General features: G+C 42.2%; 1 protein-coding gene across 1 annotated transcript in view; it reads right to left on the bottom strand.

The window, feature by feature from the left end:
- Positions 1 to 13,049, bottom strand: part of LOC119830485 — a 27,305-nt gene extending 14,256 nt beyond the window's left edge. Inside the window, exons 1-17 of the mRNA XM_038353529.1 lie at positions 11,259 to 13,049; positions 10,050 to 10,276; positions 8,956 to 8,997; positions 6,336 to 6,473; positions 5,877 to 6,071; positions 5,429 to 5,525; positions 4,788 to 4,847; positions 4,014 to 4,113; positions 3,607 to 3,760; positions 3,376 to 3,515; positions 2,929 to 3,019; positions 2,633 to 2,707; positions 2,249 to 2,353; positions 1,200 to 1,369; positions 795 to 897; positions 379 to 635; positions 4 to 87 (exon numbers count right to left, since the gene is read on the bottom strand). Coding sequence (XP_038209457.1) covers positions 4 to 87; positions 379 to 635; positions 795 to 897; positions 1,200 to 1,369; positions 2,249 to 2,353; positions 2,633 to 2,707; positions 2,929 to 3,019; positions 3,376 to 3,515; positions 3,607 to 3,760; positions 4,014 to 4,113; positions 4,788 to 4,847; positions 5,429 to 5,525; positions 5,877 to 6,071; positions 6,336 to 6,473; positions 8,956 to 8,997; positions 10,050 to 10,276; positions 11,259 to 13,048 — 3,828 coding nt within the window. The 5' untranslated portion in view covers position 13,049. The remainder of the gene's footprint in view (positions 1 to 3; positions 88 to 378; positions 636 to 794; positions 898 to 1,199; positions 1,370 to 2,248; positions 2,354 to 2,632; positions 2,708 to 2,928; positions 3,020 to 3,375; positions 3,516 to 3,606; positions 3,761 to 4,013; positions 4,114 to 4,787; positions 4,848 to 5,428; positions 5,526 to 5,876; positions 6,072 to 6,335; positions 6,474 to 8,955; positions 8,998 to 10,049; positions 10,277 to 11,258) is intronic.
- Between the last annotated feature and the right edge of the window lie 6 nt (positions 13,050 to 13,055).

Below are 13,055 nucleotides of genomic sequence, written 5' to 3'. Positions count from 1 at the left end.
CGCGCGCGCGGCCGCCTCGCAGTAGCGCAGCGCGCGCTCGCACTCGCCCGCCGCCGCCAGCCGCGCCGCCGCCACCACCTTGTACACCTGCACACCCCACGGACGCGCTCCGTTATGCGTTCTCACAAACACATTAAACGACTATATTTTTACATAATATACAAAAACACTGATAGAGTTTAAGTTTGAACGGAAATCGGAAAAATTGATGCAATTATTCTATTATGTAGTAAAATTATGTAAGCATCTTTCCAAATTTGAAAACAAACGTTAGATGGAAACGAACACCATTAATATATGTTATTGTAGGAATAATAATATTTACGATGATAGAATCATGTCCTGTTTCAGTTTACTAAGAAATCTGAGTTCACCCACTTGCAAGTCGTGGATGACGTACTCCTGGTTGAGCGACACGGCGTACTCGTATATCTCGGTGGCGAATATCGCCGTGTCGGTGGCGAAGCGCCCCAGCGTGGGCGCCTTGCCGTCCGCCAGCAGCAGCGACAGGCGCGGCGCCGCCCCGCCGCGGGACTCGCCCAGCGGCGCCAGCGGGTGCGCCTCGAACGAGACCCCCGCGGTCAGGTAGCAGAACTGCGCCGAGAATATCAGCCCGCGGGACGCTAGCGAGTCGCCTGCCATCGACATCGCCGTTATTCATAATATTTATAGATGATGAGTTTAAAACAAATTTCATTTTTAAAAAGTTCTTTTCGAAATGATGTTAAATATTAAATAGTGTACAAAATATGTTATAACAGAAGAAGAAGTGAAACAAAGCAGTGTGCACGCACCGAGCTGCGTGAGCGTGCGGCGGTCGTGCGGCGCGTGCGCGGGGTTGGCGAGCAGCACGGCGGCGTGCGCGCGCCAGTCGGCCCAGCGCGCGTCCGCCACGCCCTGCGCAACCACACCGCGTTAGCTCCCCTGCTCACTCGTGGGCAGAACGGAATTAAGCTTTGGATTCAACATTCTCACATAATATATCTGTTTTATTGTCGACCTAACGGTTTCATATCGTGCAACCGCTCCGTCGTGTAGGGAACGAAGGATAAAAAACACCCTTTTACATTTATAATGTCAGTAAGAATTTTTTTTAATATTGAGCATTTTGAATAATTTTTTATGACATCAATTTCAATAGTTTCTGAGATGTGTGTGTGCGTGTGGGGGTGCGGGGTGTGGGGTGTGTGCGCACTGACGGTGGCGGCGGGCGGGGTGCGCGCGTGGCGCGCCGCGTAGAGCGTGTGCAGCGGGTCGGCGGCGGGCAGGGAGCGCAGCCAGCGCGCCAGCACGGCGGCCCGCATGCGCCGCTCGCCGCCGGCGGCCAGCGCCAGCGCGTGGCCCCACTGCCCCGTGCTCATTGCCCACTCTGCAACACGCAAATACTTGATGAGCACTTAGTCAATTTTTTTTTAAACACAAGTTAAGAAAATTACTCTATGCTCTAATTTTTTTCCAACACTCTTTGTCCAAACCCTTGGTTTAAGTTAAAGTTTAAGTAGTTCGATAACATATGGCGTTGTACGATGCTGCATCGCGCTGTGGTTGTGTTTGGAGTTATCTTATTAAAGGCATGTGTGACCTAGCAATATACAGTTAGAGAAGTTTTTTTAGCATTATCTACCTCAACTCTAACCTGTGTGTGTACTACATTGCTGGTGGTACACTCTTAAACATTTAAATAAACGTATGCTTATACGTGCTTATAGGGTTGTTCCACAACCATAAGTCACTGAACAACTAAAAACAAATACAACATTAAAAACTCATCCGTGAGCTTTCTTGTATATAATTATGCAGCAGGTCAATTCACATTTGACATTTAAAGGACATGCCATAACTATCATTATTTATTTACAAGAGAGGCTGTTAGAACTTCGATCACTGTCGCCAGATGGCGCTGCTCTCTTCTATGCGAAGCTAGAGCACGCTAGTAAAGTTCTCAACAATATATGTATAAGCTATCTTGTACCAAGGGTTGGTATCCAGTAACCAGTACATCCAGTACATCCAGTAGTCAACAAAATACAGTGTTAGTTATACAGTGTTGAAAAGTAGTGTAGTAAAAGTGTACAGTGCAAATCGGGAAGAATAAATCGTTGGAAAGTAAACAGTGTTTCGCTCAGATCCCCAGTGTTAAACAGAGGCTATAAACTCAAAAATTAAAAAATACATTATACAAGAAGTTGAAAATATACAGACTCTATAATACTATCAAATTATCAGGGGTCAATAAACATAGTCTCACCGAGCGCCTCCTGCTGGTTTCCATACAGCAGCAACTCTCTGTAGCGGTCCACCGCTTGCTTTTCATCCACCACAGTGTCCGGTGCCGCCACTGCGTCAGTTACCACTAGAAACCAAAACACCATTTTATTTCATGTCACCCGTGAACAGGTTTAGCGAATTTAGTTTGTATTACAATAACTTTTAGGTGCATGTTACATCTATACTGATTTTATAAAGATGAAGAGTTTGTTTATTTGTTTGACCGCACTAATCTCAGGAACTACGGGTCTGATTGAGCAAATTCTTTCAGTGTTAGATAACCCATTTATTGAGGAAGGCTTTAAGCTATATATGTACCACGAGCGAAGTCGGGCCGGACCGCTAGTAATAAATAAATACATACGTGCAGGGTCTGCAGTCTCGGCGTTTGTCGCGTCGTCGTCGCAGTGCAAACTCGCGGATGAGGCTACGCGAGAGTCTGGAGGCAGAATAAAATATTAAAAAGAGAAAACCTACATCAAAAACGAATTTTATCCAAATTTTTACAATATTAACTTTTAATTTGATTGCACGTTCAAATGACTCAATTGTGAATTCATTCAGAAAAAGGAAACACCTATATATTTCCTTGTTGGAAAAAAGACGCAAGAATATAACTATTGTTTTCAAAAATGTGGATAAATAGTGTGTAGTCATTACCAGAGGGTCCGCTGGCGACGGAGGGCGGCTTGTATTCGTACTCCTTCGTGTTCTTCATCAGCAGCTCCGCGATGTCAGACCCCATCACCACCTGAAGGCAGACGTTGCTTTTATGGACGTTTTCTCGGTGAGTTAGTTAGATGTGTGAGCGTTTTAGTCAATTGTAATGCTGTAATATGACATTGCTTCGTGATACGCGAAATTTGTTTAACGTGTGTGACGTGTGTTGCGTGTCGTATTGCGTGTTGTTGCGTGTGGAATGGTGTTGTTCCGTATGGTATGGTGTGCTTTCGTGGTTTGATGGGCATGGGGTATGGCGTGCATTTGCGTGATATTTCGTGTTGTGTGGCGTTGTGTTGCATGTGATAAGACGTATTGTAATCAACAGTTTGTGACGTTGTTGCGTGTGGTATGGCATGTTATTGAGTGTAGTGTGGCATATCTGACCCCGTTCTGGCGCAGCAGCAGCGCGAGCAGGTCCCACAGCAGCGCGTAGCCCGTGGGGTCGGGCCGCGCCTCCTCGCTGCGCGCCGCCGCCCGCAAGCGGCTCGTGCAGTAGTCTATCACGCTCTTCTTGTGGGTCACACCTATCGATTAACATGTTTTTAGTTTTAAAATTCAACAGTGTCACATGAGGTGTGCGGGTGTGCGGGTGTGCGGGTGTGCGGGTGTGCGCACCTCTGAGCAGCGGGCCGGGGAAGGCGCGCAGGCGCAGCGCGGCGGGGTCGGCGTGCAGCAGCGCGGCGAGCGGCAGCACGCGCAGCGGCGCGGGCCGCCCGTCCGCCGGCCAGGCCGCGCGCACCAGCACCAGCGCGCCCGCGCCCAGCGTGCCCTGCGCGACACCACCGAGCGTTACCAACGAACAATCTCTACACTCCTTTCATAATAGGAACACGAACGCATCGGCTCTCAGTTAAAAAGAAACTAGGCACGTTACCCGTAACCCGTTTGGATCGATTCCTCCCGCTCAATAGATATAAAATATACATGGCATTAAATGTAACAAGATCTTTTATTACAAATCGACAAAGAGAGTTTTAGCAAGCAAACATGGACTCGAACGCTGACATCAGAAGTGGGACTACCTTGATATGCGCAGTGGAGTACTTGAAGGGCGTCATCCGCTCGGAGCGCACCGTGGACTCCTCCAGCTGCAGGTTCAGCGACGCGTCCGTCGTCAGATCCCTGTCGCACAACACGCTATAACATCTACTCTGACGCGTCACCACACCATATAGTACTAAACCATTTCTATTGTACAAGTGATAATAAACTCAACATCAACTAGCAGAGAATATCGTTTTACTTTGTATCCATTGAAATTTATTACTTTAATCTGAGATGACTATAAGAAAATTCGGTATTTAAACTGCACCAATTTTTTTCTTAAAGTCTCCCTCACAAATTAAACCCATAACCCTCCAGCGGCCAAGCTAACGTGCTAACGACAAGGGCAAAAATACGGTCAGCGTCCAGGCATCAAGGAATTTAAATTCGTTTATAAATATAAAAGAATTATACATAATTGGATTTTATTTTAAACCAAAATGACGTGATTAATAGTGCAACGTAAGCATGATGCCCCATGGCAATTGTTTGTGCAAGTTGTACCTATTCCATTAAAAAGCAAGCCTCAATCAAATGAAATGAAAGGTTAGATTATATGTATATGATATAAATATTAACGGGCATACATAGAACAATCAAATTCTTTCAAAACCATCAGAAATACACCTCATTTCATCAGAGCATATTTTTAAAAATTCAAAAATTCTGAGGTCTTGAAAGTTTCCTGCTGGAATAAAAAAAAATGTGATGATTCCATGACGTAGATTATGAAATGTGGATGATAGCGGTACCTGTCAGAGAAATCTGTCCGCAGCGAGAGCGGCGCCCGCAGCGACCCCGCGCCGTAGTACCTACACCACACCACACCACACCACACCACCACTTATTGCATTTACGGCTAACCCTCACTCACTTACACTTACAAACCATCCCAACTAACTCTTCGTAGATACTAAAGGAAGTGACAGAACTTCCGACAGCATTTCAAGAGAGGGATTTCCTTTCAGAAGTGCTATGGAAGTCTAATGGAACGGTGGTGAGGTTGATTATAGATCGTTAGTTCGAATGGTTTGCGAATGCATAATGTAATTGTTAATAGAATTCCAAAGAGAAATTTTAAACAATCCAAGACAGTGAAGTTATATGTCAAAAGGGCGGGGTTTGTAATGACTGCTGTTAATTGGATAACTAGTGCATATTTAAAGTGCTTCTACAAATTTTTATGTAATTTGATGCTAAAAGAACATCAATAATTGTGAAATGTAATATGATCTCTAAAAAAATGTTCATGGACGTTTTTCATAAACTCCCTTTGAATACATACTTTAAGATATTCAATGACTATCATTAGTGTGTGCATGTGCGTGTGCGTGTGCGTGTGTGCATGTGTGCGTGTGCGTGTGCGTGTGCGTGTGCGTGTAGGTGCGCGTACCCGTCGTGTCCCTTGAGGGGGTTGGCGCTGGAGCGGCCCGAGTGCACGCTGGCGCGCTCGTCGCCGCGCGCGTCGTACCCGCCCGCACCCGGGTAGCCTGAGGGGGATCACATCAGGCATTATTTTAAATTGAGTTTAAAGTATAAGTTACCCGCAACACATCATTCATTTTTAGAATTTTTAAATAAAATAGTGAAAATGTATAGGTATCTTAAAAGATAAAAGTTACTAAAGTAACTAATAATATTTCTTATTTTTAAGATTTCAGATCACAACTTTATCGAAATAATCATTTTTTTCTAGTATTGATTTTTAAAACATGTAATCCATTCTTCTAAAAAATTATAGGAACCTGAAGAGTACGTTTACTGAATTCGCTCATCTCAGGAAATACTGGGCTGATTTCAAAAATTTTCGGGCGGTACGCTAGTGAGCAATAAATGTTCACCTGGGTATCTGTAATGCGGCTGTCCCGGCACGGCGGGCACGGCGGGTACGGCGGGCACGGCGCCCGCCATGATCTGCTTGTAGAGGCGCATGTAGGCGGCCGGGTCGGTGCGCCGCAGCCGCTCGTAGTACTCGTACTGCTGGCGCTGCGCCGCGTACGGGTCCGCGCCGCCGTACGCCGCGCCGTACTCCGCCACTGCAAGTGGACCATTCGCCTACGTTAGGAATAGCCGTTGCCCAAGTGCGGCACCTTGTGGAACTCTGACATGGTTCGTGATGAAAAATTGGTTATACCGTGCTCGGAGGAGTTATTAAATTCTTTCTATAAATCTTAAATTGCTTTCTTCGAATGTGTGATAGAAAAAAATAATTCAAAATAAATTTTTGTTCTTTGTAACTTCTAGCCAGCAAACTTTCTTAAGAACAACTCCATAGACGAATCGAAAAGCATCAATCTCACCGTCATAATAAGGATCGGGTCTGGTCCTGTGCCGCCGTCTCTCCTCCCGGTGCCGGCGTCTCGGCTCGTCTGCATCCTCGTCAGTAGCGGTCGCCTCTCGCGAGCCCGCGCGCGATCCGGACGAATAGTTGTCTCCACCTAACCATGTAACGTGCATATTCACAGTAACAACTCGAACAAGATTAGCGGCAAGCAACACACGGATTCACTTTTCTGGATGCGTATGCATTGGATGCTTGAACAATAAAATTATAGAGAAACAGTCGCTTTCATCTGACGTGAAAAAGGCAAATGAATGTCAAAACGATTAGTGCTAAAGCGTATGGACAGAATCATGTTTCAAAAGTACATTTTTTCATAAAGTATTTTCCTTTTATTCCTCAGTCCTTGCTATTTCCAATTCCCTAACAAAATCTTGCGTATTACAAACGTAACTAAGCTTGAAATATAACTCAATACGTGATCTTCAATAAAATGGATGATTCGAAACCTTTAACTAAACGAGGATGTAAATTGTATCGTGAAGAAATAGAATATGCTCGACAGTTGCACACGTGCAGCAACTACTAGCTTAGATTCGAAATGTTCTAACTGATTGAATGAACTAGTTCTAATTAATTAAATTTTAAAAGGAATTTGGCAATCACAAATGGGAATAATCAAATGTCCTCTAAATTATGCTATCCTACTAATCCTACTAATATTATAAACGCGAAAGTTTGTAAGGATGTGTGTGTGTGTGTTTGTTGCTCTTTCGTGCAAAAACTACTGAACCGGTTGAAATGAAATTTGGTACGTAGACAACTGGAATAACATATAGGCAACTTTTCATCCCGATATACCTACGGGATACGGACTTACGCGGGGCGGAGCTAGTTTATTCATAATAAACTATTTTGCAAAAGTGACTAATTATAATATCTGACTATTAATGTTACACATAAAACGATAAGTGGTTTATTTTCAATTTATTAACGAGTTTTAGCATCAAAATCCAAAGACAAATAGTACAAAGAAATTCTAATATCAAAGGTGACAAGCTTTATATATTATGTTAAAGGCGATATTGTAGGCACAAAATATTCAAGCGTAATAAACTGGATCCATTGAATGTTAAATATTAAAATGTATGTACACATTTACATGTTTGTGCCTTTATATATATGTTTAATGTGCTGAGATTAATGCATGAGTTAATCAATTTAAACATAAACTGTTTTAATATGCTATGTTAAACTATTTATCATATGAACATTGACACGTTTGTTTATGAATTCCATTAGTGGTGTCTTTCAGGCACATTGCTAAAGAAATAACGTGAACAGTAATACTGATTCTCATACACAACTTCCTAAAAGCCATAAGACAAATCATGACGCTCCTTACGACTTCTCAATACATATGCGACTATAGCTAGATAGTGTTATCTATGTTACAGATAAGATAATCTATTGATAACATTTCATCTCACAAAATCGATAAAACTTCAACCGTTGCATCATCCTATTTTGAAATCGAATCGAAGGAAGATAGGAGAAATACAGAAAAATCACCTCCTCATATTTTGAAGTCGGTTGAAAATGACGTTATTGAAATGATATAAACTCTTGTTATTTGTCACACATCAACACGCTGATTAATAAGCCATAAATCAATGATTTTCTTGCATGATTGTATGCAGCATGCAATCTGGGCCACCTCGTTTGCGTTGACTTTGAAACTGGCATTATTTCATGAACATAAAGTAGGCGTTTCCCACTATATAGGATCCATTCGTGACCTAACATTCCTTTAAAATTTTAATATAAATACTACTGTACATATACGTCAGAAAGAAAGATAAACGTGAATTTAATGAATACTTCAATAAGCCTTTGGTATGTGCTTTGAGCCATGTTTAACTAAAGTAATATTAAGTGCAATGAACGTGGTATTATTCAATATAATTTATTAACAATACCGACAGTTCTCAATAAAATCGCACTCTCAAATCACTTTTTCAATATCATACGTTCATCCGTAACAATGTTATCAGTTAATAATCTTAATCTTTGATTAAAATATTATGGATTACCTTTATGACACTTTTTAATTGAAAATTACAAAAATCATGTTTTTTCACCATTAAAATAATTGTAGTTTTAAATCAATCTATTAGTTGTGATTTACATAATTTAAGCGTAATAAAAATATATAAAAAAACATGTATATGGATAACATTTAAGTTTGCAAAAAAAACCTGTTTTAAAGACAAAAAGTGCAGACTTATATAATATATACAAGTGACTTGTATAATTATTTTCCTATACCTGGAACTTGATGTTGAATAACATTTTTTTACAACTGTATGTATTTGTGTTTTTCTAATACCTCGGTAATTACAAGACCTATAGCTAAGTTTATTTTTTATTGGATCTTTCAACTTAGTACTTCAAACTGAGTAAGGTCTTATAAGACACGAGCTCAGACTAGCCAAATTAATTACATGAAGCACTTACAACGTCTCGTCATTTACTATCAATAAATTTAGAAGTTTCATAATACATTAAACAGAAGGGGATGTCATAACACATATGTACATGTGTGAGAGGTAAGCCCAGAGGCGGCACCCACACGCTACCTTTGCTGGACTCCGACTTAGCGTCGCCCGAAAATGTCACGACTGAAACAAATGCGACGGTGTCATCAAAACTTGTGGATGCTTCGCAATGTCGAGCTGATGAACGCAACTATTAAATAATCGAACGTCTTTCAAAACCAGTTTCAGAACAAGCTGTTATCTTAATATATTTGTACAATGAAAGAAAAAAATTGTATTTTGTTTTCTGATTCTTTCGAACTTATAAAAAACATTATTTTTTATCAGAATATCATTAAGCTTAATTTGCATATTGTTACGGAGTGCCACGGCACAGAGATGTATAATTTCTGCGTCTGCCGCGCAAACAAAAATTGCAGATTACACAAGATAATTTATTATCAATCAATATATATATGGATAAGAGAGATAATCCATGGAATGAATCATTCGACTATTGCGCAGATCGAAACATAAATATCTGGCTATCCCAAACCATACATCACGCGTCAAACATCGATGCACATTACGCTAACGCTAAATAAGACAGCGGCCTCGAAACAGCTAAGTCTGAACTAAAATACGCAACGCAACAACATTCTAGTGCACGGCGTGAATACATAAACATAAATTTATCTTTCACAATGTACCGTGCACGGATCTAGCACGCGTCATGTGAAGATAAACTTTATATTTTCCCCGGAATTAATCAGATAATTTAAAGAAAATTTCTTAGACAATTATTACATGTAGACGGTTTAAATGTTGATCAACAATGCAACGTAAGTGGTTACGCTAGCTGATTGACTAAGTGTGGCCAAATTATTCTCGTCTGAAGGTCGCGATCCGCTATTAACTTTTTGTACCAACAACCTGGTTTTACCACATGGCTTATATTTATGGCTGTGTTAAATTACTTCTGCAATTCTTAATTATCAATATACATCAGTTATACGATCTCTTGATCCCCGCAAATCACTGTGATGTATATTTAATTATCTGTTAAACATAAAGACCAGTCTATGTGTCAAAACAGTAATAATAAAGCAAAAAGAACGTCGATTCATAGTCGCTTAGACGTCGAGAGTATGAGACGTATCGCCATCCCCTTCCCGCGCGCGCGAGAGCACACCTACCTCGCCTCCTGTCGTCCTCGTCCCGCTCGCGGCGCACGGTGCCGTGCTTCCTGGTGGGGTCGATGTCCCGGTAGCGGCGCTCGTAGCGGCGGCTGCGGCGCTCCTCGTCGTAGCGGCGGTCGCGCTCCAGCGTGCCGTAGCGCTTGCTACGCTCGCGCTCCTCGTAGCGCCGCTCATTGTCGTCGCCGCGCGGCGGCTTCGACGCATGCGAGCCTTCGCGGTATCTCCTGTTTGGCATCGTTTTTAATAAATAGGATTACAACAGAATGACGCACACATTTGTGCAATTAACGGACCAAAAATTATACGCACACGCGTACGTAACGTGCGCACGCTCAAGGTATAGAAATAGGAGGTTTACTAGTGAAAAAATTAATCTGTTACTTGATGAATAATTTAAGAAAAATAAGAATGATTGGCCGTATATTATCAAATTAATTTTAAAAGTTAAAAGAAATGTTTAGCTCACTAGCAAACAAGTGCAGTGCATTAAAGTTTCAAGTGATCATAGTTTAATAAGCACATTTGTATTTTATTTTTTATATTTAAACTAGCAAACCCGGCGAACTCCGTTTCGCCACCAGATGGCTGTATGTGAAAAATGATTTTCTCGCTTGTCTGTTGAAATTTTTCCTGATTTTTTTTTGCTATAAACCTCACGGAGCCCGAGACCTTTCCAACGAATGCAAGACCGTGGAAATCGGTTCGTGCGTTCTGGAGTTATAGCGTCAGGAAGGAAAACCCGACTTATTTTTACACGCTTTTTATTAGCTTCACCTGTATGTTTGTTTGTTTGTATGTTTGTTTGTTTGTATGTTTGTTTGTTTGTAACTGACTTCTTTGGGCGCGATTTTGACCCACTTTAAACGGCCAGATTTCGTTCAAACTTTGTAGATTTATTGAGGACCGATGACAATACACTAATTTGATAAAATTATTCCAGTTTTCAATTTGCAAAATATGATTTTTGTTAAAGCGTGTTTTATAGTTTTTTTAAACTATTATATTTTATTATTATATAGTAGATTTAAGTGAGATGTTATATAATGTAAAAATTGATAGTTAATAATTAATGTTATTGGTGTCAAACCGTTTTAATTATAATTATAAATAAATAAATAAATGGAAGTTTATGTTGATCCGTTGAAGTAGTATGATGTTTGCAAGAATCACAAATCAGTAACAGTGAAATATAATATCTGATATTACCTGCGCTCTCTCTCCCTATCGCTATAGTAGTCCGTGTCCTCGGTCTCGTAGCGATGGCTGCGTGTGCTGCGGCGGTGACGGCGCGCATCCGGGCTCTCGTCCCTCTCGTCCCTCCGGACCCTCTCCCTGTCCTTGTCCCTCCTGTCCCTCTCCGGGCGCCGGTCGTCTCTCGCCGAACGTCGTTCGGGTTCTCGTTCGTATTTTCGATCGTCTCGAGGGTATCTGCCGTCCTTGTTTCTCTCCTTGTCGCGGCTCGAGGCTTTATGTTTGTCCCTGTCTTTACGCGGCGACGCCTTATACCTGTCGCCCTCTGTGTCCTCCCCTGAAGTGCGATTAATTGATTGTCTGCGGGAATTATTAGACGCGAACTCCATGGAGATAGCCGCATCATTCCTTTCCAGACCTGTCTCGACGTTTACATTAGTGCTATCGTACGGGTGCTCTCTGAACGACATGTCGGCCGACGACACGACACTCAAGTCTTGTAAATTTTCACCCTCCATCGTTATTTCCCTCTGCTGGTCATCTACCGAGACGCTGTAGTCGGGGGATGTAGCGTTGCTGGCTTCACGCGCCCCGATCACATTTCGAGAAGTGCTCCTTAGATTTGATTCGGTATAATCAGATCCATCTACATTTTGCTCTCGCACTTCTGATAGGCCGACATCTGGTAAATTTGGGAAATTGTTATCGAGACCAGTAACAACTCGTTGTTCATTAGTGGCACCATAGTTTGTATTTGAAAACTGTGAATAATCATCGTTACTGGGTTCCCCGGGAACCATCCTGTCTAATCCAACTGGCCTTCTGTCGTTTCCTCGACCAGGCGCAGGTTGCGCATAATTATCTGGCGTCTGCTGACCGTCGGCCCGTCTATACGGTCTTCCTATGTTGTCAGTAGGTTGACCATCAATATGACGATCCATATACACTTCACTTGTTTGATTATAAGCATTATCTGACTCATTCTGTTGACCTGGCACCATGCGGGCTAAGCCCGGTGGAGGTTCTTCCCCAGACATATTTAAGTTTTGATTGTATTCGACTTCTTGTTGGCCCACTCCCATTCTTCGGGGGCCGGGTGGTGGAGGTCGACTGAAATCAGTATTCTCTCCATAATCACTGCCAGACAAATGTGCTGTTTGCAAATATTCATTTCTATCATTCTGTGGAGCCACCTCTAGATTTTCAGGCACTTGCTGGGGAAGTGAAGAGGATGATCTGTAAGCTGTTGGTGGAGGTTGATCTGGCCTCTCTGAGTTGTCAGGTGTTGTTTCTAAGTTAGCACCAAAACCCACAGGCATTCTGTCCTGTTGGGTTATCTTACTCACGACTGCAGGTGACGTCAAACCAGTACTAGATGGTATGGATGGTGCATTTGCATGGGGAAGTGAGTTGTTATGAGCAACCTTCGTAACATTCTTATGTGAAAATGCCCCTACATTTTTGAAAGGATTGGATGAGGATGTTGAAAAATTCATGGGAGGAGCATTAGTAACTAATGAAGCTGAAGAAGGAGGAGGGAGAGCAGATGCTGAAGGGTGGACTCGGTTATTGGATGGTGGTTGATTATAGTTGTGTGGCCCTGTTACAGATGAAATGGAAACCGAATGGTTTGTTGTTACTGGTGGTGGAGGTGGCATTGGAGACTGTCGTTTAGCACTACCACCTGGAGGAGGGATGTGAGGAACTGGTGCCACATTTGGCATAACATTTTCACTATCAGATGCATTTACATTGCTTGGCCTCTCCGTGGGAGGCTTAGGATACTCATAATTATTTATATTCATATCCCTC

This window comes from Zerene cesonia, chromosome 11 (assembly GCF_012273895.1).
Source record: "Zerene cesonia ecotype Mississippi chromosome 11, Zerene_cesonia_1.1, whole genome shotgun sequence".
In the NCBI taxonomy this organism is placed as follows: Eukaryota; Metazoa; Arthropoda; class Insecta; order Lepidoptera; family Pieridae; genus Zerene; species Zerene cesonia.
The sequence above is the reverse complement of the archived record's forward strand: the minus strand, read 5'-3'. Positions and strand labels throughout refer to the sequence as shown.